At 43.3% G+C, this 23,990-nt stretch overlaps 1 protein-coding gene across 2 annotated transcripts in view; it reads left to right on the top strand.

Annotated features, from left to right (window-relative positions):
- The window catches only part of LOC114800443 (plexin-A2-like), a 72,836-nt gene that overhangs the window by 26,004 nt on the left and 22,842 nt on the right, over positions 1-23,990 (top strand). The window contains exons 4-12 of one of the 2 annotated variants that reach the window (XM_028997828.1): positions 3,292-3,426; positions 11,267-11,367; positions 16,705-16,828; positions 16,928-17,081; positions 17,414-17,510; positions 19,230-19,344; positions 20,051-20,251; positions 21,046-21,142; positions 21,614-21,813. In XM_028997828.1, the coding sequence (XP_028853661.1) occupies positions 3,292-3,426; positions 11,267-11,367; positions 16,705-16,828; positions 16,928-17,081; positions 17,414-17,510; positions 19,230-19,344; positions 20,051-20,251; positions 21,046-21,142; positions 21,614-21,813 (1,224 nt within the window). Of the gene's footprint in view, positions 1-3,291; positions 3,427-11,266; positions 11,368-16,704; positions 16,829-16,927; positions 17,082-17,413; positions 17,511-19,229; positions 19,345-20,050; positions 20,252-20,769; positions 21,022-21,045; positions 21,143-21,613; positions 21,814-23,990 lie in introns of those variants that run through there. The other variant, XM_028997829.1, reaches the window with a different exon arrangement.

Here is a 23,990-nt window from a genome sequence, read left to right as displayed (position 1 = left end):
AACTGTAGTGCGATATTTGAGAGTTAGGTTCCTGTTACTTTTGTCCACTTATTTGCATGAGTGTCTGTATTATTATTATTATATATATTTTTTTAGCTATATATGGATTTCCTTGTTTGTTTGCAAACCAGCTCTTGTGGGAACAGCATTCTCTTCTACAAAATCAGGAATGAAAGCTTCTCATTATGACCTAATTGGTAGTAAGAATACCAGTGTTTTGGTTTATTGTGCTCATCACCAAATTACAAAGGCCCTGAATTTCACAAGTGCTAAATATGGCCAAATATTTTAGAGACGAAAACAATGTCATTACATCAAGCAGTGTCCATTACAGCGCTCTATGAGCCGGTAATTGTGTATCCAGCACTCACCAGTTGATGACAGACATGCCAGCTGTCTGACTGTGAATATAATTTGCTCTCCATCCTGATAAATTGTTGAAACACCGGTGATGGGGAGGGCATATTTTGGCAGTCCTGAGCTGCACGACCCTGAATGAATCTCTGTTTTTTACCATCTTGACTACTGCTCGAAGTGTTCTGATTAGAAACCCAATTAAGCCGTGTTCCTGGCATGTGGGACCGCAAGGTTTAAAGGGTTTTGGGACCTGCTCAGCTCCTGAGGGACTGTGGGTAGGCTGAGATTGTAAATCCAGACTGAATTGATTTGAAATCAAACTCTGGGAAGGTCTAAAGGTCAGCACATTCTCTGAGCACGCTTGGAAGGCATCCACCCAATCAGCCCTGACTCGGGTCTTAAAAACGGCGGGCTGCTGCTGGCACCCTCTGAACTCTCACAGTCACAGTCATATTCATTTTCACGCATTATTTTTTTTTCTCAGATATTATTTTTCAGTAGCAGGACAGTGTTCCATTTAGAAAACGAGGAGTGTGGGAAAGGCAAGCTTGCGTAAGCTTTGCAAATGAAAAAAAAAAAATTGGATATGTTCCTTGTATCCCAGAATGCATTGATGCAACATCTCAGCCTTTAAATATAGAAGGAACATGGATAATGTAGACATTTAGATGTAAGGCTGCTGGATTCTGCATGCCACAGTTCACACCAATTTAATAAAGAACCGATAATCCACAACATTAAAACCACCGATGGGTGAAATTAATAAAACTGACTACTAATCTCCAGTCCTACGTCTTTTTAGGGTGCAGTGGATGGCAGCTACAAACAGTGGTCCAGTAAAGCATAACTAGTGACAGGGTCAGGGATGCCCAAGGTGGTCCCAGAGGTTTGTGGTGATAGAACATAAACCCCTCTGGACTGATCCCAGACAACAGCTACTGCAGGACAGTACTGAAACCTCAACACTGCACTGTAAAAAATGGGAGTGAAGTTTTGAGAACTTAAAAATCTTAGTAGCCGGTTTCCTTAAATATGTAAGATTTTCCAACTTTTGAGTTTTTACAGTGTGCTCGTGAAGATGTTAGAACACAGTGCGTCACAGCTTACTTCATTTTGCTCTCAGTACCCATGTTCTCCAGTGTGAGAGTGTGAGAGCTGTACCATGAAGTAATGGAAGATGGTGCCCTGGTTGGACATCATTTGCCTGTGGAATGATGCCATATAAGAAGGCAGAAGGTAGTTTGATGCTGACACCTTCATAAAGACTGTTGCACACAACAAACTCTACTTTTACTCGCTGATGTGGAGAGGCCACTGTCAACAAAATAATGGGCACCTACACAATGCAAGAATTGTTCAGGTGTGATGTGAGGATCTGGGACCTCTAAATTATCCAGATCTCACTCCAGTCGTCTGGTCCATGAAGGCCCCACCTCACAGCTTGAAGGTCTTTAAGATTCTGCTGCTAGCCTTCAGATCTTGTGGTGTTCATGCCTTTGAGATGCTCTTTGATTAAACATACAGCCTTAATGGAGAAAGCGACCTCAGCCCCACAACATTCCTCCTCTAGCCTGAACCTCTGTAACCCGTCTGCCTTTTGTGCCGCAAACTCGTGACCAACACTTGGACCCCATGTTGCAGAGGATGACTGGAAATCCGAAATTTCTTCCAAAGCTCCACTGCTGTGAGCTACAGCCCCTGGCTCATGACACACAGGAAAGCCGAGAGGAGAATCTAATCCGGCAGGGGGACAGGGCAGATAGCATGGCCCACTGTGAACATGTATCTTCAGAAGCGTGAGGGCTTTGATTTAAAGAGATTACGGCAGATCACAGATAGGGATGCTGCTCTCTTTAGAAAATGCTTCTGTGTGGACTGCACATCCCTGCCTGTTGTCTCAGCTGGTTCTGGCTGGTTTCTGGAGGCTCTGATTGGCTCTCAGACTACTGCTGGTGAACATCACGCGTTTAGTCGTTCTCGTGCAGGCCTGGTCTGCTGTTACTACTGGCTCCGCAATTCAACTGCTGGATTCAGGTTTCTTTTTAACAGACACTGGGTGTTTCCATAAATCCCTGCATACAAGATCTGAGTGGTTTTCAATCCCATAGATTTTCAAATCAGTTTCCAAAATATTAATTTAATTTCTAGAGTTTTTAACCTTCAATCTTTCATTGCCAACCATATATATACTGTAAAATTGAACATCCATTCATTGAGTTGGTGTGTTGTTCATAAATAATTTAAGTTATCTAAACTCAGAAATGTTGTATATTTTATGATACAATTTTCAATATTTCAGTTTAATCAAGGACTTCTAGAACAAGATAAGTAAATAAATAATGAATGAATGTAACATACATTTCTTGTGTTTGTCTTAAAACAGATTAATTCATTAAGTTGAGCGCAGATGAGGAGCAAGTAACCCCTGATTTACCATCTGTGATGAAGAACATTGACCTAACTGAGTTTTCTCTTTTTCTGCCTTCTGTCTTGTTTAAGACATCCATGTTTTATTAATGTTTGTAGATGTAGTATGGGTGTGTCTTCAGTTTGCACTCTTAGTTTGCTGATCAATTTTCCCAGGATGGTCTTGTCTGGTACTGGAGCTGAACTGAGCACACAAACCTGTAGTGTCCTGTGACTAAACCCATCTCTGATACCCATAATCACATCTGGACATTCTAGATGGGCTGTTAACATTCTAGATGCATATTAACTGTGATGCACATAAAGTGACATTTATATGTTATGCAATTATAATTCTGCTATTGGGAAAAAAGTGATGGAGAGAAACTCAGTTTCTGTGCCAGCAGTTGGAAAGAATTCACCAAATAGCAAATAGTCTGTCTCCTATTAGAAGGATTTTGAAAGCATTGGATTTATTCTTTATAATCTCCTTCTCCTTTCTCCCTCTCTCTCACACTCTCTCCGCAGATAAGAGCAGATGGTCCTGCCGTGGGGGGAGTGCTGTACGAAACTCTCACACTGATGAAGGACAGCAGCCGGATCCTGCCTGACATGGCCTTCTCTCTGGACAACAATTTCCTTTATGTCATGTCTGAGAGACAGGTAATACGTCTGGATGTGTGCTCATTTGAGTGTGTGAGAGAGAAAGAGATTGAATGTGAGCCCTATTTTCGTCTGGGACAACAAGTGTTTATATGTTTATTTCTGAATCATCCTGAATATAGAATCAGCAAATGGGGCAGTGGTGGTGGCCCAGTGGTTAAGGAAGCGGCCCCCGTAATCAGAAGGTTGCCGGTTTGAATCAAGGTGCCACTGAGGTGCCACTGAGCAAAGCCCTGTCCCCACACACTGCTCCCTGGGCGCCTGTCATGGCTGCCCACTGCTCACCAAAGGGTGATGGTTAAAAGCAGAGAAGCAATTTCCTTTGGGTTTCCTAGCTGTCTGTATCTGGGAGAGGACGAATTAACTACGCAGCTAGCCATTTTTCTGTCATTGTATCTGTCACCCAGAAGAACTTTTAAACACAGTTCTAACTAGGAGGCCACATGATGAAGAATAACACAACTCATTCTGGATTATTTAAAATATGCTACATAGTGTTGCCAGGTGCGTGATAGTTACAAAAATGTGCCAAAACACTAACAAAACTCACTAAAAAAACTAAAACATTTTTAACTACTGAAAATATTTCAAGATGAATGGGGTTCTGCAGTACCTATTCTTGACAAGTTTAGTGTCCTGAAATCCTGAAATAGTGTCCAAGCTGGCAACACCAAGAACACGGTCTTCCCCTACTCCTGCATTTTATTTATTCTTGTTCACGTTTCAGTTTCAGTCATAGTCATCTTGGGACCACATCCACTACCATGCAAAAAAACCCTCCTGTGTGAGTCTGATTAAAGCATGTATTTGTGTCATGCTGGTTGGGGGTAGGCATCCATCTGAACAGCATTCATGGATAGGTTCAAATGGAGGAGTCTTTCTGCTCCAGTTCCTCACCCACACACGCGCAGCCTCAGAATGTTTTACCGGCATATCTGCAAATATAGGCACGTTCAGACCAGGCTGGACTGTGAGAACGGGCTGCGTACGGCTGGGCCAAAGTTAGGCCACTGCGGCCGTCCAACGCACTCCAGGCTGGTCGGCGATAAGAGGCTACAATGGTAATCACTTTCAACCGCCATGAAGTGATTATTTTGGCAGAGTTACACGGCACAGCGTAATGGGATTAGATTTCAAAGCAGCCGAGAGCATCTCTCTCTCTCTCTCTCTCTCTCTCTCTCTCTCTCTCTCTCTCGCGTGCTCTTTCTCTCTCCGTCCCCCCCAGCACTCTGTTGACTTTCGACTGTTGCAACGCATCCGGAGTTGACACAAAGGGTCCAACTGGCAAATGTTGTGTGGAAAAGCAGCCGTGTGCATTTGTATTTGCGGGCACCCGTGGTCCAGTGCAGAACACCTTAATTCACTTAAGGGGAGAAAGGAAAAAAGAAACTCCCCCAAGATCAGTACAATTTAATTCATCAGTCCATCTGTCTACTTATCCTGGGATTCTTATCCTATTATCCTGGGAAGCTGGAGCTTATCCCAGCAGTCTTCAGACGCAAGCTTAAAAAAAAGCCACAGACCATGGCAGGTTGAACAAAAACACGCACATCAAAGCCAATATCACCAGTTCACTTAACCTGTGTGTTTCTGGACTCTGAACAGTCTTACACACATTTTTACACCATCTTAGAACATGTTCTTCTGCTGTTTCTGTTCAGGGTTTTTGAAAGCTTTATTTATTCTACTAGAGCAGGCCATGTTTTCAACATTTCTTTTCAGAGCTGGTTTAATCCTGTAGTTGGTAGGGTTGTTTCTTCTTTTAACCATATGCAACCTGACATTAGCAAGTATAACACTGGGGTTAAAGTATAGTGTAGTGTGTGAGCAAGGCAAGTGTAGAGGCATAAATGGTCAGTACATTACAAAGCTAGTGTAGTTGCCTAAAATAAGTCAGCAAACAGCACCAAGGCATAAGACAACCTCACAATCTATGTCGTTGGATTTTATTGCTAGATGTTCATCATCAGTGCTCATTTGGGGACTCAAAAGATGTAGCCACCCAAGTGAGCTAAGACTGTCAGATGAAGCAGAATAAACCTATGGAACATCATAGTGGAAACCTAATCATGATTTACCTGATTAATCTGGATAAAAACCCTTCAGTAAAACTCAGCAGGTCTGGTTTAATGATTATGTTCATGTCCACCTTTTTCTGAGCAGTTCTTTGACTGGTGATTTTAAAAACTAGACCCAGAAAACGTAGAGATATTATTTTTTGCCAATATCACACCCATCCCTAAACCAAGATATGTCATTGATGGAGAATGGTGTACAACGTATGATGGCCGTAAAAAAGCAAAAGCAACATGGCAGACTGCTCTGATTACCTTTCAAACTGATGGACATGCATAGGAGCAAACAAATATTTTTTTTTGGAAAAGATGCCAAGACTGGCGCGCTATTACTGCCACTATTCTGTTTATTCAGTTCAGCTTCAACTCAGAGGTTTGCCTTCTCGATGTGATAAGGGCAAGGAAAAACTTTCTGGAAAGAAGAACCCTTAAGAGGATAAAAGGGGCAACCTGTCCTCCTCAGGCCAACATAAGTTTCCAATAAACAATGAAGGAAGAGTCCAAAAAAAAAAAAACGAAGTCAGTGATGCATCCTCCTTCAATATGCACAATTCCACCGCTCGCCACTCACAACACGATGGATTGGAGGAGACAGGACATCACTTATTGATGAGCGGCAGTTGTTCAAAGACATACGTCCTCCACTCAAGGATGCTGTCGTTCCGTCTCTACAGGATAGAACGCGGGTGCCAGGTGAAGCCCGCATGCTCTCTCTCTCTCTCTCTCTCTTTCTCTCAGAGGCTGCTTTCAGAGAGCTGTCTCTCGGAGGCTGGTGTCAGGTCTTCCTCACACACCTCCCTTTCCTCCTTCCCCCCTATCCAGCCAGGCATGTCTGTGATGCCGCATCGGAGTGGCGCGGAATGAGGAATTGAGGGAGGGAGCGGCAGAGGATGAGGAAGAACGCGAGGGAGATCCAGTCGGGCTGCACATTCCGATTTCCTGCGCTGCCGGCTGATCCCTGTGAGGGATTTTTCCACGAGGAACAATAGAGAGATGATGTGGAATGAGGAGAGAGGAGCAGACACATTTGGCTGGGATCAGGCTTCTCCCTCGGAATAACAATGAGACTCTCTGTCTCCCACCGTGCGCTGCACACAGGGCCAGCAAGATAGAGGAGAGAGAGGACTGTGTGTACGTGTTGTAAAGCTGGAAAAGCAGGCTGGGGAATTGGCGAAGGTGAATATTTGCCATGCAGTAATGCTGCGACACATGCTCTGAGGAACACGGAAACAAAACCACCGTGCATAAACATGCTTCAATTGTTAATACCCACAATGCAACTCGACATGCAGAGCAATATCCTCATGGGTTCTCATTGCTTGTAGGGAACCTTCTGACTGAAAACACACAATTCTCTACAGTAAACAGAAACCCCTTTCAGCCATCATTTAAAAGGCTCGCTATAAGCATTCCCCGCCATACCCGGCTATGTGCAGCACGTGTGATGTGTGTGAAAGAAGCCGTAGACGGAACTTGAGGAAGGAAAGAAGAAACAGTGGTATAGCTTAGGGAGATGCCCCGGAACATGGGATTTCATAAGTGCAGCGGATCTCCAAAATCAAACGGAACTTCGTTGAAGATCACAGCCCATTTTCTGTGCCACCGGCAGATAATAAAGGACGCCCATACAATCAAAGCAGACATAGATGCATGTGCAGCAGAACACATTGCATCTTATGTGATCTCTCATTAAGGAGTTTGTAGATGATTAGACAGCCAATCAATGCTGATAATATGTATGGTTGACTTGGTGAAGCAGAGACAAGGCAGGAGAGAAACAGAGGAGGACAGGAGGAGATGGGATGCTGTGTGACACCTTGGTGTCTTTGACATAGTGACAGGAGCGGGGTTAAAACATACAGCCATGCTTATCTGCTAATTCTGGGTTTTGGAAACAAGTGCACACATGTGTAGGTACAGTAGTTCCTCTATGTGTCTAATTTGACACACATTGTCCATTACATGACTCTTGAGACAGGAGTTTTATTACACGAAGCACACAACGGGGTAAACAGCACCAACAACCACCTGACGGAGAACAGTCAGCTGTAAACATGCATACACGTGAAAACGTTCAAGAGTCAAGGAAACACGGGACGAAAATTAATCTCCGGTCCAAACCTTGGACCCAGAGGCCTTTCCGGAGCGTATCCTGACAGTACCCCACCCCCACGAACAAGTGGCAGCAGTCCTGCAGTGACGGCTTCAGGCCCAGGTCAAAGCACGGCGCATCTGCGGGGGACTGACACCCTGTCCGCCGGTCACAGGTGCCCGGCACTGCGGTCAGTCTCCCACACGCCCCGCTGATCTCCTACTCTTTCTCGGACACCAAGAGACAAGGGACAGTGGGTAGGCATCCTTGACCGCACGGGCGATCGTTGTGGCGTCAGGACCCTGTGAAACATGAAGCCAACTCTGGCCAGGGATAAAGGGGGCTGGCAGCACCCTTGTGGTGAACCAGGGCTCCTCAGCGGCCAGCAGAGCGGCATCAGCAGCATCAGTCCAATTTTGGTCAGGTCGTTCGGTCACTGCAATGGGGTGCAGGAATGGCCACATTCAGACAACTGGGAACAAACAGGGGGTTTATTACAACACGAGCACACACCAACACAGGACAACCGTTTTACATCCCGATAAGGACATGAGAGGACAATACGCAAACATTTATACAAGAGCACAACTGTACACAATCAGGGCAACTAGGAGCACAACGAAGACAATACAAAACCACACCGCAGAACGTACGGTAGAGTCATACTGTACTGTGACGAATTTCAGGAAGTGCAATAAAGGATTTTTTTGGACAAATTTATGTTCCCACAACATTGCATACAAGACCTATACCCTTAGACAACTGTATCATAAAATTAACATAAAGATTTATTTATTTTTTTCTGGTTATTCCAGTGCTCTGATGTGTATATTTGGTGAATTGACATGTAATCAAATATAATAAATACGGATATGTAATCACAGATAATCATTGACCAGCTAAGCTGTGAAAAAGAACTACTGTACTGTCCCAAAATGATTCCTATATTTTTACGTGGTGGAGACTCTATATAGCCTGTCAGTGGCAATGCATTTACAAGTGTGAAGGGAAGAAAGTGCAGAAGCTGTGGAAGAGCTGACATGCTCCAGCCCAGCAAGATGCTCAGGCTGAGGGGAAAGTGTCTGAGGAGCCAGACACAACCCACCCAGCAAAAGCTACACAGTGGGATGCTTGGCTTGGCCTCTGTCCCATCCCGGCTCCATTTGTTTGGAAAGCCCGGATTAATTCTCTTCACTTGTCCTAGCCTTTCACTAACCCCTTCTCACCCAACACTGACCCTTAGTAACCCTGCAAGGGGTCAACAGCTGTGAAAATAGCAGGGGGGCAGTACTCTACATTCTGCTTTCTGTGTCCATGCATCAATGAGAAGGATCAATAAAACTATCATCAGTAGTTTTTGTAGCTCACTGTGTATTTATCTGAAGTGTGGAAATTAAAACACAGTTTCTAATGACAGTTAATCAATTATTTTTAAAAAATAGTCTTCAATAACGAGGTGCTAACTTAGTGATGTATGGATGGGGACATTGTCATCCCTTCAGGACAGAAATGCTGGATATTGTGACTGGGTCAGAGCGATCCATGCAGAAATCTGTGACTTTAAATAAATAACTAAATAAATAATATTTAAAAAAAGCCATGAAAACCACTGATGTGGAAATGGTGTCGACGATGCTGTGTTGCATTAATTACTGCACCTTATCTGCAGTAATAATTCCCCTGCCAATCAACACTGACACGCATGTTCTACAGACCTAGGAAATGTTGCGTAGAACATGAAATCATGTTTTTGATTAAACCAAATTTCTTGTTTCCAGATGTTAATCGGAAGCATTTTGGATTGCATTAGAATAAATGTATCGAAATAGAGGATTATCTTAAAATGCAGGAGATCGTTCTAAAAAAACCTTCACATTTGCATTTGGCAGCAGAAGTTGGTGCTGCTTAGTAGGGAAAATACATATTGCACAATCAAAAGAGCACTGACATTAAAATTCAGTTTGGGGAGCGCTAAGCCTCGGAAGCTACTGGCCTGTGAAAACCTCAATCGGCTTGCTGAATGGCTTCCTGCCATGTCTGTTTGATACTGAAATCGTTATAATTAGCCAGGCCTAAAATGAGAGATATTATCGTCCTGACAGGAGAAGTCTGAACCACCTTTCAAAAATTATAGGAGATCTGTCCAGTGATGGGCGTCAAACTGCACACATATCGTTTTGGCGTTACGAAACGGTGATGGAGTGACGCCACCCAAGAGCCTTTGTTGTGTGTTTTTCATTAAAGTGCTAATATCCTTTTGCGCTTTGCATCCCATTGTGCCGTGAATTAGAACGCCGCCTGGCGCCATTAACATCTCATTCTGATTCCTGGTCCGGCTGCCCGTGCAGGTAAAATCCGATAAGCAAACAAACTCGCACACAAGCTGTGACTCGGAATAATGGGAGAGGACCCTCCCAGACTGCCGGGCCACTTAAAAAGCGGCTCCCCACGCCGGAGCTGAATCCAGGTTTTGCCGTATTGTGCATTACGTTTTTCTGACTGTGCGCCAACCTCAAAGTAATTTTGCTAATGGAACACACTCAGTGCACTGTGCACATGGAAACACACATAGACACACACAAAATCCATTTTCCAGGACCTGCAGATAATCGTTTTTTTGCCAACACAGGCCTGCGAGAGAGCCCACTTACGCTATCAAGTGCTCTGGAGATGATATAATCCATAATCCGCCCTTCATTTGTGATTGCTTACATCAGGACATTGCTGGCGTGGTTTGTTCCAGGTTTGAATAGAAGCTCGGTTAAAAGAGTGTGTCCATCCGCGTTTGTGTGTGCAGACGCTTAATGGACCCCTGTGGACTGGCCGGGTGAAGCTCAGAGAGAAGTCGATGGCTGTAGGGAGGGGGGCGGGGAAGAGAGGGCAGCCCGGGTCCATAAACCACATTTCTGAAATTAGGATTCAGAGCCAGTCCACATCCAGTTCTTGATCTGTTTATGGCGGCCATCAATCAAATGATGTGGAGGTTCCCACAGAGTCCTCACATCTCACATTCTGTCTGTATCCTTCACAGCCTGTTTTTTTTTTTTCTGGGTTCGGTTTCAGAGGTCATGCCAGCAGAGGGTTGGTGGGGGTATATTAGTTCAGTTCTATTTAGAAGATTTATGTAGAAGATTTTACCATGTTGTTAAGAAAGAGATACTTGCGCAGGTGTGAGAGCTGTCGATCTCCCAGATCATGTTCTGGGTGACAGAAATAATTACACATCAACAAAATGGGTAGTTCAAGATATTTGATTTATCTATTTATGTAAAGCTCTGCCTTATGCTAATGAAAAGTTTGCCATTTTTATTGCAAATGTGATGTGCCTCTGATCACTGGACATGAGGGATCACTGCTGATACTGATCATGTCCAGTTAGCATTCTGCTAGCTGTGCTTGAAGAATTACAAAAGTGTTTAGTGCCAGAGCATCGCAGCAGTAACCTCCATTATGGGTGCAGAGTCATCCAGCCATCGCTTCTCATTTAAATAGAACACATCGTCCCCATCGATCTGCTCTATTGATCGCAATTGTATTTGCGAGATTGCCATCATCTGGCACGATTACAAACGATGTGGACAATTAGGGCATGGATTTGAGGGCATTATTTGATGAGTATGTTTATTTATTTTGTGTGTGTGTGTGATTTTGTATGTCGTATGTCTACCATTAGGTGATGCAGGTACCCGTTGAGTGGTGTGAACAGTACCAGAGCTGCGGGGCTTGTTTGAGCTCAGGGGACCCTCACTGCGGCTGGTGTGTCCTCCACAACACGTAAGTAATAAAACCATAACACGTAATAAACCCATGAGCCCAACATTTCTGATTGATCTTTATTCATATACCCCACCCATTTGTAGTGGCCAATTGGCTCTAAATTGGGCCAGTGGGTCACGTTGATTGTGTGAAGTGCCTTATTGCTTATAGCAGCACCACAATTGAATACACTGATATCCAATAAACACCCTCATGCATTAATAATCAATGTTGCTCATAAAAAGATTAGTGTGGCTCAGCAGTAGGAAACACATAGTGGCACATAAATATGTCATTCAAGTCACGTTCAATTGTATGTTTTGAGTTTAAATTTTCACCACGGCTTTGAACATGGCTCATACAATCCGATTCAAGAACCCAAACAAATCACTTCATAAAAAGAGATCTTGTACAGCACCCCTCAGCAGTTCTGTCTGAAATTCCAACACTTTTGCCATGTGCTGGTACTGGAGGATAACATGACAGTGCAGAGGGGAATTTCCATGATCGCTCTAATCCTGATCCACTTTTCCCCTCTAGTCAAATTCCTGAATCCCACTGCAGCACTATTCCCATATGGATGCACCAAACAGGCCACTGTACATGCTTTCTGTTTTTCTACTCGCTGCAGTGTTCTTAATGGAAAACACCCATTTTCAACATATAAAAAAAGTCTAGTAATTAAAGTTGTAATGTTATATTATAGAAAATAATAGATATTCAAAATGTTGTAATCAGAATACTCAGTTTAACATTTTCCTGTTCCACTCCGTGGTCTGTGATTGTCCTAGTGTTCAGTTTAAAAAAAAAAATCTTTAATCTACATTGCAGAATATTTTTGAGATTTTGCTGGTATTCTGCAAACAGTGCTTGATGTTTTTGTTTTTCATTGGGTTACATCTCCATATTCTATATCACGTTGTGCTTATAAGCAGTCTTCCAGCAGGATTCTGAAATTGTTCAACACAGGCATAACAAGCGTTTTATCTGCAGCAGGTCAGTGGAATTGCCTCAGTTTAATAGTGGATGAAGTGAGAACCCTGATCTCGCTGTATTGATAAAAACAAATCATTCTCATCACAGATGCATTTCTGCTGTGTGCAGAATATGCACAAAATAGAATTTTCTGAATTGATGGACATATGTCAGAGCTATCACCATCTTGCAGACTTCAATCCAGAACACTTGGAGGATCTCATGTCTATTTTATGGAGATGCTTTTTGGTAAATTGACCAACTTGAAAGAAGAGATTTCCTCAGCAAATGAAGAGGTGCGCGTTCAGTCGTGCATTCAGATGTGCATCACACCATGGAGTAATACTGTCTGAAGCCATTCAGATTTAATACATGTCAGTATATTCTCTTCCCTGTTTGGAATTCTCCTTCATGAGGAATAACAGTATACACACTTTGATCTCTTTGGGAAAAAAAAGTTGTCACATGATGCAATGTTTTCTCATAAAATGTTCCAAGATTCTAGTCCAAGGCTTCAACAGCAACTCAAAATATTGCATCCAAATCTGTGGACTGTTGTTTACTGCTGAGCAGAAACAGAGAGATCCAAGTGGGTGTCCAAATGATTAGAAGGAAGATTAAAAACGTCCAGACCACCAGGTAGAAACCCTGCTGATGTGGCACAGTTAGCAAAGATGGCAAAGTATAATTGGGAAATGATGCTCCGTCTGATTTAATTAACGGCTGGTTGATGGTGAAAAGCAGATTGCTGGCCAACAGAAAGACGTATGAATAATATCTTGTTCGCATTAATTTCACAATGACTCAGTTTGCTTTGGCTGCTTCACAGTCCAATATTTGATGCTTGGTTTACAGCCTGGCTTAAAGAAGCTTTGGTACCATTGTTGCTCAGTTTTTCATGGAATAGAGCCTGTTTGGTGTACAAATGTCAAATTACTATAAGGATTACTAATGTGACAGTTATGCATTGCTTAAATTGACATACAGACCACATGCACTTTGGATGTCCAAGGGTCCACAGGTTAGTCTAGTCTATGAAAATAAATAAACATTTATTCACATTTGTTTGTTTTAGTCATGGAAAAAAGCCGGCGAATAACATTTTATATTACTATTCATTAACAGTTGTTACTGCATCAGAGCAATCTGGATTAAATTTAGTTTCAAGATTCAAGGGAGGGGAATTGTCTATAGTGTCTTGAAATGCTGTTTGACACAGATGCCCCCATAGTGCATTTATAAAAATAGAAAAAGTGTGCCTGTAAAAAAAACTATTTAAAAAATCTCTGTTCCCAAAAATCAGATAAAACGCTTCAAAGTGGCTGTGCATTGCACTGTATAGCCTGTATGCTGACGTCTTTTGGGCAAGGTGATTGAAATCCCTGTTATTTTTGCAGCATTCTAAACAAAAGCAAAAATAGCTCCTTATTTTGGTAGATGAGACCATCATGGTTGAGTAGATCCACACACTTCGTTCTGAAACTCCAGGAAACATCTAAGCACATTTCAGTGACACATCTGGGCAAAGTCGAGTTTCAAATCACCTACTTGAGCTTCACCACAGCTTTCCTCAACTGATACGTGGGCAGGGTTCAAATCACATCAAGCCTTGCTTACCTTCCCCCTTTCGGCCCTCTCCAAGTTTGATTAGGCAGCTTATGGAGGTAGTATGCTGACAGCTCTGCACGGATTAGTTGGAGAAAAATCTCATCCTTGCTCCACTGGGAGAAGTGGAGGGAGCCGCCCAGACCACCAGAACTCCGGCCCCTGCCTGCTTCGCAGAGGGCGTGAGGCTAGCGGCAGCGGGAAGAAATAAAGGTCACCGGGGGATTGGCAGCTAACCCATCATCTGGTGAAGTCATCCCTTTATCAATACGGCCGTGGCAGCAGCAGGAATCTCATTAGAATGGCATTAATGGTACAAAACCTGGAGTCACGCAGAGCAGGCTGCAGCCTGAATCCTGCTGGTACCAGGCAGGGTCACTGTCACCACTAATGCGCCCGTCACCTATTATCTATTAACATTAGAAACATGCATATATCAATTAAGACCCTTATGCATGATTTTGTCTGGAAAATCACCAGTGGCTGTTTTTAATTAAGGCGATAACATGCTGTTTACTCTTGCTTCTATTCTGCTTCTGTTCGGCTCCTCACCTTGTCAGCGATGCACGGCATTGAGGCAGGGCAGCATCGTGCTCTTATAACCTGACGCTTGCATGCAGAATTCAGGGGCACCTGTGGGTCCTTCCCGATTAACCTCTAATTAGACATTGATCTGGTTCACTGATGCACTTCAATACGCTCGTTCATCATCCTCGCTCAACCGCTTATAGAAATACTACATTAATTATCCCAGGGAACGAGTCAGTCTGAACACGCTGGAGACATATTATTACAGAGATTACACACGATCACGCCCGTTGTCTCAGAAGCACCAAAACACATTTATTTAGATTCTCGAAGATTGGCCTTTGAAATGCGTTTCAAAACAGGCCTATGTAAAATGTGACTTTTGTTTTCCATCACACAGCACACCGTGGTGTCTCATTTCAATCAGTGTAGACAGCGGTCTGTCTCATTCACGTGCAGCGGTGAAGACAGGTGTTTGTGAAAGTAAGTGGCAATCGTGCTCCACAAGCGCATCGCAGGGCTTAAACTTATCTCTCTTTCTTCACAGACTTTTATTTACAATATGAACTGTTCTGTATTCCATATCGATGGAAAGACTTTTTTACCTCTGCGGCCTGTAAAAGCCCTAGAATGGCCCCTAGAGACACTGTTGGGTGTTCAGGGACAGCATTCCCTGGAGTGCTATCAGCAAAGTACTAATCAGGACCACGGACAGGGAACTAAGTCAGCAAACCACTGACGATTCCGTTACTGCGCCTCTGTGCCTGTTAAAGCCAATTTCCCACTTGCCTGCATTATTATGCATTTAGTGCATGTTTGGTGCCGAATGTCATACAAGCGAAAATGAGATTTTGAGCTCAATTAAATCGAGCTGCTAAATTGGGCATTGCACAATGCGGAGCAACAATAGCACATTTACCCATTCTGGCTGAATAAAAATGGCACATGACACTGTATTTTATGTAAATGCTCTGGTCTGTGTGAAAATAATTCCAGCCCTCCACCTGACCCAGTGCATTTCAGATTTTGTAAAACATGCATATATATGTGTGTGTGTGTGTGTGTATATATATATATATATATCTGAATGTGAGTGCACATCTACCCAAATCATCCCACCCATCAGCTGCAGCCCCTCGACGACAGGAGACAAACAGCCTCATCTGCGCTCACACCGGGAGGCAGACAAAATGAAGCCAGATGAGTGACAGTCTGGGACTGGAGTGTGTGTTCTGGGCCCCTTCAGTTAATGAGAGACCGAGGGGGTGGAGGGCGGGGTGTGTGGTAGGTGGTGATGGTGGGGGTGTCTCTTTCTTCAGCGGACAGGGCGATGCCATGGCAACGATAGCCATGGCAGTGATTTTTTTGGGGGAATTATTTTTTGACTCTTTGTCTTGTAATTACAGGCAATCTAGACCGAGAACTCCGTCAAAGAAACAAGGGGCTGTCACTCTCAACAACATCTGAGGGTCCATTAAGTAGCATCTCACATCAACAGGAAAATGCCAAATGTATGGCTGAGACAAAAAAAAAATTAACTGGAGAACATGAAGAGTCGAATACGGACGGCTGCTGGAGTGCCACGTTATTATTCGAGAGTCTGTCACAGGGAGGAAGTCACCTTGATAAGAACGGTGCTGTCAGGATCTCAACTGACTTGCTTGTGTCAGGCTCAGACTCTTTGATGTGATCCTGCTGTCAGCCACCAACAAAACAAACACAAATTTAAATATATATGTTTTTATATATAATTAAAGCAATATATAATATAAATATATAATTAAAAACATTTAATACAGTAAGGAGCATTAAATGCCAAATGTGGTGTGCACATATGCATTGGCTTTAAACTAATGACTAAACTAAGTATTTTTTCTCAGAATAAACTATGAACAGTTATCTAGACAGATTTTTTTTTGTGTGTGTGTGTGTGTGTGTGTGTGTGTGAACTGGAGCCAGGACTGCTGGCTCTGCTCTTCCCTTTGGACCGGCTGATTTTCAGGGACACCTGCTGCTCAGTGGGGTTCCTGTGGACCCATGGTGAAATATTTAGCTCCTCCACCAAATTGTGTGTGGTGTGATAAGCAGCACTTATCTTCAGAAGGTGACACATACTTGTCCTTACTCTTCTACAGTGACACTGGACGTTTGCCATGCCGAACACTTGCACTTGTCCAAAACTCAGGCAAGAGAAAATGTGACACAACAGAGCTCCCAGAAGTGTTAAAATCATGTACTGTCTGTCAGGTGTATGAGGAGGGACCGGTGCGAACGCTCCCAGGAGCCATTCCGCTTTGCCAATGCCATCAAGAGCTGTGTACGAGTGACAGCATACCCGGGCAGCATCGCCATGTCTGAGCACAGTATCCCGGTAGGGCAATCTCGCGATCTACTCTAACCTTTTTTACTCCACTTCTGCTAAACATGCATCAATTAAGCAGAAAGTATTTATAAGAATCTTGTTCTGCAGCTACTGCTGGAGGTCAGCAATGTCCCCGACCTCTCTGCTGGGGTCACCTGCTCCTTCGGGAGTCTGGCTGAGGTGGAGGGGCACGTTAACGGAAATAAGATCATGTGCCTGTCCCCGACCTCCAAAGATGTCCCAGTCATTCCAGCAGATCAAGGTGAGCCTGACTATATTATAGTATATATTGTGGAAATTTTAAGATATACATACATTTATATACATAAAAAGGTGTAAAATGGTGCAAAAAATGTATATATAATAAAAATATTTTTGTTAAATATTGTCAAAATGTAGTATGTCACAATACATAAATGTTCATACTCTGAAAAGTATTTTTATACACTCAATACAGGGTGTATTTTTTAGATTAATTGTTATCTATATCTGCATTTACTATACACAAATAAATATGCAGTTAAATAATCAGTTAATCTACAATATCTCTCTCATCTTCCTCCTTTGTTTATTTATTATTATTACTATTTTTAGATTGGTCGGGTGTGGAGCTTCGTCTGAATTCCAAAGAGACCGGCCAGATGTTGGGCAGCACCGAGGTCAAGTTCTATAACTGCAGCACACATCAGATGTGAGTGGTTCGCCGTCCCCATCACACGCCGCTCGGTGATTCAGACAGTGGCGGCAAGGGCAAGTCGGACGAAGTGACGGTTCAGAATAACATAAACCTTATGGGAAATGTAACAGTTAATAACTTGGGACGAAACTTGACTTTCATCTTCTCCCTCATTACATCCCACAGCAGTGTCCACAGTATTTTTTATTTTTTTACCAAAGGGACAGTTCACAAGTGCTCATTGATAACCCTGTATTTATCATCCACATAATTAGTTATTAATAATATCGAATTAAGCTAAAACTACCTTAGCAAGAAATTATTTAAAAAAACAAGTGTCATACATAATATATAATATATTCCACTTTGCTGTTTCCTTCTGGCAATCGTTGAACCAACAGCTTGCACGTCGCTGCAGATTCCATGAAATATGTGTTTGGCTTTTATCAGATAACACTGTGCAGACCAATGAAAATGCAGTTAGTCACAAACACGTACCCATAAAAACATGGGCATGTTTTAATATACATTGGGATAGAGGATAATATATATCTTTTTGCCCAACCTGAATCATGCGTCACAGAGAGCAGATGAAACTGTTGGCATTGCCATAAGAAGCAGCCGGGTATGTGAGCCGCTCCAACCCTCTCGACATCAGCGGGCGACACGGCCACTGCTGGCAAGCTGCCTGCATCAGTTGCGGCAGAAAATGTAGAGTGCTTCTTTTTTTGGGTGACCTTCACGCACCGACACCAGGTCGGATCAGCGGAAAACCTTTTAACTCCTGCACACCGATTAGGCAAAAGTGCGCACCACGTCCCACAGCTATAGCGTCCCCTGTCTTCAAGACAGATTTGACAGACAGGCATTCATCAGTGTGTGTGTGTGTGTCTACGTTTCTGTGTTTTTGCCAGCCTTTCAGCGTCACACCGTGTCGTTTGAGGGGCCAATGGCAAAATATACAGGCACAGCAGTCGCGTGCTGACATGTGTGTACACATCATCCCAACGGGCAGCGTTGCAAACACTAATCAAATTTGCACACCCATGTTTGCATGAGGCACATGGTCTCGATGTGATTAATATTTCACCATAAACCACATTAGAAACCCTCCCCCCACCATGGCAAACTGTGCCAGCACATTATGAACATCACTTCAGACTCAATCGTTAATCAGCCATGTTTGTGTGTGTGTGTGTGTGTGTGCATTTGACTGTATTGTTGCAGGTTATTTTCTGACCCGCTATCGCTTGTGTGTCATCTGGCTGTGTCTGGCACACTGAACCAGGCTAAACTGGCCTCATTTTTTAATCCCAGACGGCCTGTTTTCTGTGTGGAATTATGAATCCTATCAGAAGGTTTCATGTCCCTCAAGATGGAGCGCAGATGCTGAAATACACACACACACACACACACACACACACAATCTGCAAGCTCAAAATTTTACACATTCATCCGTGTTCCTCAGGACTGGAATGCTTCCCATTTACATCTAACAAGGATCATAGGTTTGATGCAGTTTGCCCGCTTTTTATCCAACATGTAGACGACTTTCAGCCTTGAACGTTCCGGGTGGATCTATAAGGATCCTCTACAGTGATGTTACACTAATGATGAATGGTGTTTACCTAAGCAGCATATGCTTGTCACACGCCAGATGTGCTCTGATGTGCGTGTGGTGCGGAAACTGCAGTCAGGATGGTCTCTAACGGGTCTTCCTCCCACCCCTGGCAGGTGCCTCTCCTGTGTCAGCAGCGCCTTCCGCTGCCACTGGTGCAAGTACCGCAACATGTGCACCCACGACCCCACAAGCTGCTCCTTCCAGGAGGGCCACGTTAACGCATCCGAGGTAGATCACTGACTACAGCTGAAGCATATGCTGTGCCTGAAGTACTGAGGTGCAATGTTGTAAATGTTCAACTAATAATGATGACTGATTATAATATTCTACACATATTTGTTAAAAAAATGTAGCTATAGACCAAAGGTCAACACATGCATATTGGTACACTGGTTTTAATGTAACCAGTCCCTCCAGAATATTAGTGATTGGAACAATTAACACAAATTCAACCACACCCCATGGATTCTGTGCAGCCTTGGACATCTTGCACTGCCTTATTCCTGCAGATGGGGACGTTCTCAAGAATACCCACTACATTATGTCATAAGACTCACTAATTTAACGTGGCTAAATGTCAGGACAATAAAAACAGATGAGCCCCATTAGGATTAGAACCGCATGCGAGTCTGGGCTTAACCCACTGCACCACTGATTGATTGAATTTACTACCAAACCCATGAGGATGACACATGTACTTGCTGTTCATATTCTATAGGAACATAACCATTTTCATTTTAACACAGTGTAATTTCATACATTAGGCCATGTTTATGTATTACATTACACCATTAAACATGGTGTAATGTAATGCACACATACACAGTCTATTGGTTATTTTTTTCACTTGCTGTTTTCTAGCATGTCTAAAGTGCCTATAAAATATATAATGGCTTTTTGCGGTAATATGCGTTCTCCTCACATTGCCCTTTAGGACTGCCCACAGCTTCTGCCCTCGGGTGAGATCCTGGTCCCGGCAGGCGAAGTGAAGCCCATCACCCTGAGGGCCCGGAACCTTCCACAGCCGCAGTCAGGCCAGCGGGGCTACGAGTGCGTGCTGAACATCCAGGGCGTGAGCCACCGCGTCACCGCACTGCGTTTCAACAGCTCCAGCGTGCAGTGTCAGAACAGCTCGGTAAGAGCGTCTCACTGCTCCAGGAACTTCATTAGAGATAATTGCTGCAATTAATATTGCCTTTAATATCCAATTAGCTGAGTCTAGCTTGCGTAAAATAGGAAATTCTGCACATTGGATACTCTGTAGGGTTCACAAGATTCGTGATTCATTACGTTTATTCATTACATCAATGAGTATAATGTGTTTTGTATATCAACAAATCAAATTTAGCTAAAAAAAAACGATCATATCTACTGTACAGTATATACAGACCGAGACAGTATCTGGTAGGCATGCTTTTTAATCGGTTATGGAGGGTAAAATCAATAAACCCCTTCCAGCAAGGGAAAAGGTATAATTACACTGACAAATGGGTGCTGTCTTTTATTAGTGTAAGACTGTCACAGCATTGCGTCTTCCATCAGCTGGGCTTCCATCAGCGTTATTTCTATGGCAACGCCGCTGTTCTGTCTTTGGCAGTCAGAAGAACTAGACAGTACTCTCACAACAGTGTTGTGCTTTGTGGGCTATGACAGTTCGGAATACCTCTCTGCCCGCCTCCATGCCTCATCAGCTCCCATCATCACCCCTCATCTCACACTCCCTCGGCTCGGTGGGAGCCCAATTTTGCCCAACTCTGTGGAAGCCGCCATGCCGACGCTCCACACACTCCTGTCTCCTCGTGCTGGAGGAAGCGTCACAGTATGAAATGGCCAGATCTCTCTGATGAAGATGACAGGTAGTTAATAGCCTCATCTCTCCCCTGTCCTCTGCTCTTCTCTTCCCCCTCCTTTTGTCTTTCCTCCCTGCAGTACGTCTATGAAGGTGTAAAGATCAGTGACCTGGCCGTGGAACTCTCCATTGTCTGGAACAGCAATTTCATCATTGACAATCCCGAGAACATTAAAGGTGCGCCTGCCATTGATCCCTGACATGAACCCGAGGATCAAGGTCCTCCTTTTGGTTGAGCAAATAGTGTCTGTTACACCTTAAGGGCTTCTAGCAGCTTAACGCTGCAGAACGTCTTGGAGTTAGAAACACAACACCTTGTGAAACAATAAAGAAATTTTTGAGAAATTGCATAGTTTCAGAAGTTGTCAAGTTGTAAATACGTGACGGCTTCAGTTACAAAATCCTCAATGAGATGAATGGATAATGTCATGATGAAGACCGAACCTGAAAGATGATTGATTGATAAACAAATAATTCAATTAATCACACTTCTATGACACTGACTTGCAGAAGACCATGCAGTAGGTCAGACAGATGTACAGAATGCACAGTTCAATACGTGATAGTGATCACTGAACACATCACGATCACATGCTCCATTACAGACATTCCAATTACGCATAACAATTCTGACTTTGAATCCCACAGTGCACCTGTACAAGTGCGGAGCCCAGAGAGACAGCTGTGGCTTGTGTCTGAAGGCAGAGAAAAAGTTCGGGTGTGGCTGGTGCACGGGGGAGAGCCGCTGCACCCTCCGCCCGCACTGTCCCGTGGGCGGCCCCGCCAGCAGCCGCTGGCTGGAACAATCTGGAAGGAACATCAAATGCAGCAACCCGCGCATCACCGAGGTCAGTCATTTACCTCCCACCGCCGGCTGCGCCATCATCTCAACCCTCACACAGACCCGGCACAGCCTGTAAAAAAGAAAGAGTACAAAGGGCTTCTTTTTCATCATCTCTGGAGACTTTCTCCACTTTGCCAAAGTTACGGGGAGCCGCTTTTTTTCCAAGCTGCACATATTATATAAAATGCTGCTGTGCCGAATATTTTCATCCTTAAAATCCAATAGAAATGGGATAATTCGCAACGCATGGTGCAGTAAATAAACTATTTTTTAATATGCTCGTTCAGCATGTTACTATGGTAGCATATTATTTTCCTACCTTATGGCTTGTGCATTAATTCGGTCCAGTTAATTAGTGGCTGGGTCTATATGTGCATTACAAATTACTGAAATATCTACCATCTCATCCGAACTATGAGTAATAGTTCCTTAATGCATGGCCACCTTAACAACTCATCATCATAACATATTGTAGCTGTCAGCTGAGGCAGTTAGCCCATGTCAAACTAGTGAGAATTATCTGGTTGTATTTGAGATTTATTGGATATTAATCTAAATGTTTTCTTAAAACAATTGTGTTGAAAGAGGTGGATGTCTCACATTTGGGGTCATCTTACATTCAGGTCAACATGACAGATATTTTTTTGGCATTTTGTAGTCATCGTCACTCATTCCCCAGCGGTGTGCCATGAGAAAAAAATAAACATTTTAAATGTGTTATATTAAATTCTCTCTACTGCATATATCAGATTAAGTAAACCCATGGATGGCGAGCAGATAGGAGGGAATATGTTGCTTTCTGCCACCGTAAACATCAGCAGAGACGGGAATGGCGACACGTTGACCTTGCACGTGACACCACGCTTATTTACACTTGGAAGCGGACCAGTGGATGCTGTTCACAGCGATTGCTCAGGGGACCGTGAGAACCTACTTCCCTTACATTAGCATGGTGGCGTACCTATACAAACAGCCACTTCCTGCTGAATCTTTAATAGCGATCGTAGTGACTGGACTGTCAAGAGCAGCCGAGAATTTCAGCTGCTTCTGAAGAGGCCGTACGAGTGTGTAGGACTGTAAAAAATAGACAGAGAGGGCGAGAACAATGAATAGTCCATAATTTGACGTTAACATTTTTTAAATGTACTCATGTATTTTTAAGTCCAAGGGTACTTAATGTCATTATTAGTGACATGCACATGATTGTTTACATTATTTATGACATATCCAGTCGACCCTCATAGGCTAATCTACATAAACATGTAATCTTGTGTACATCATTTCTACAATGTATGTAATTAACATGGGGAAATTCTATTAGGCGGATTTTTCCTCTCACAAAGAAGCGTGACTCTCAGATACCCTTAAAGCCTGAGAGGCATGAAAATCCCGTAAAGCTGTGGATAAGCGTGCCTGACAGCCATGGAAATGACAGCGGTGGCTCTGCGTTCAATATCCTTTCTCCTCGAGTTGTGCAAAAAAGTTCCATTATTTCACCAAGGCCCCTGAGCAGCTCGTCCATTAGTCCAGAAGACGACTGACATAATCTGCGCGACCAGAGGAAGCAATAAGATGTAGTCCAGAACATCAGTAATACTGAGACCAGTCATAATAAGACAGTCCCAAAACACTTATTACATTCAAATAAGACTGACAATGATAATTGTCTCACAAAATCTCAATGTTGTCCCATACAGACGGTTCTTTGTCATTTGCACAAATGCAAAACAGACATACAACACACTATGCAAACTTAATTATGTATGCTCTGTATATACTTACCAACACACACTATGTATATTACAACTTTTATACCTCTATATACAGGAGTGTGAGAAAAAGTGATGTAACATAATGTAAATTATTTAGGTTTTTAGGTATCTTTTTTTGGAGTGCTGGAGCCTCTTCAGTGGAGGCCCAATCATTTGTGAACAGGAGACAGAGAACCAAACCCGGGCAACCAGTCCTACTTCAAAGAGCCTGGAGCCTTTGATGTGCCGGGTTATGTTATTTGTATTTCAGCAGTCTGGCGTGTGAATGGATTCTGATTCCTCGGGTGGTCAAGTGATTATTGAAGAACTGAAACTGGAGCTTCTGAGCTTGGCTTTTCCATGCAGACTTTTCATAGGATTCAGACATGAGCGCTATGGATTTATGCACCGTTTAAATTTAGCATACCGA

The sequence above is a fragment of the Denticeps clupeoides genome, chromosome 12 (genome assembly GCF_900700375.1).
Source record: "Denticeps clupeoides chromosome 12, fDenClu1.1, whole genome shotgun sequence".
Lineage (NCBI taxonomy): Eukaryota > Metazoa > Chordata > Actinopteri > Clupeiformes > Denticipitidae > Denticeps > Denticeps clupeoides.
Note: the sequence above shows the minus strand (reverse complement) of the source record. Positions and strands in the feature narration are given on the sequence as shown.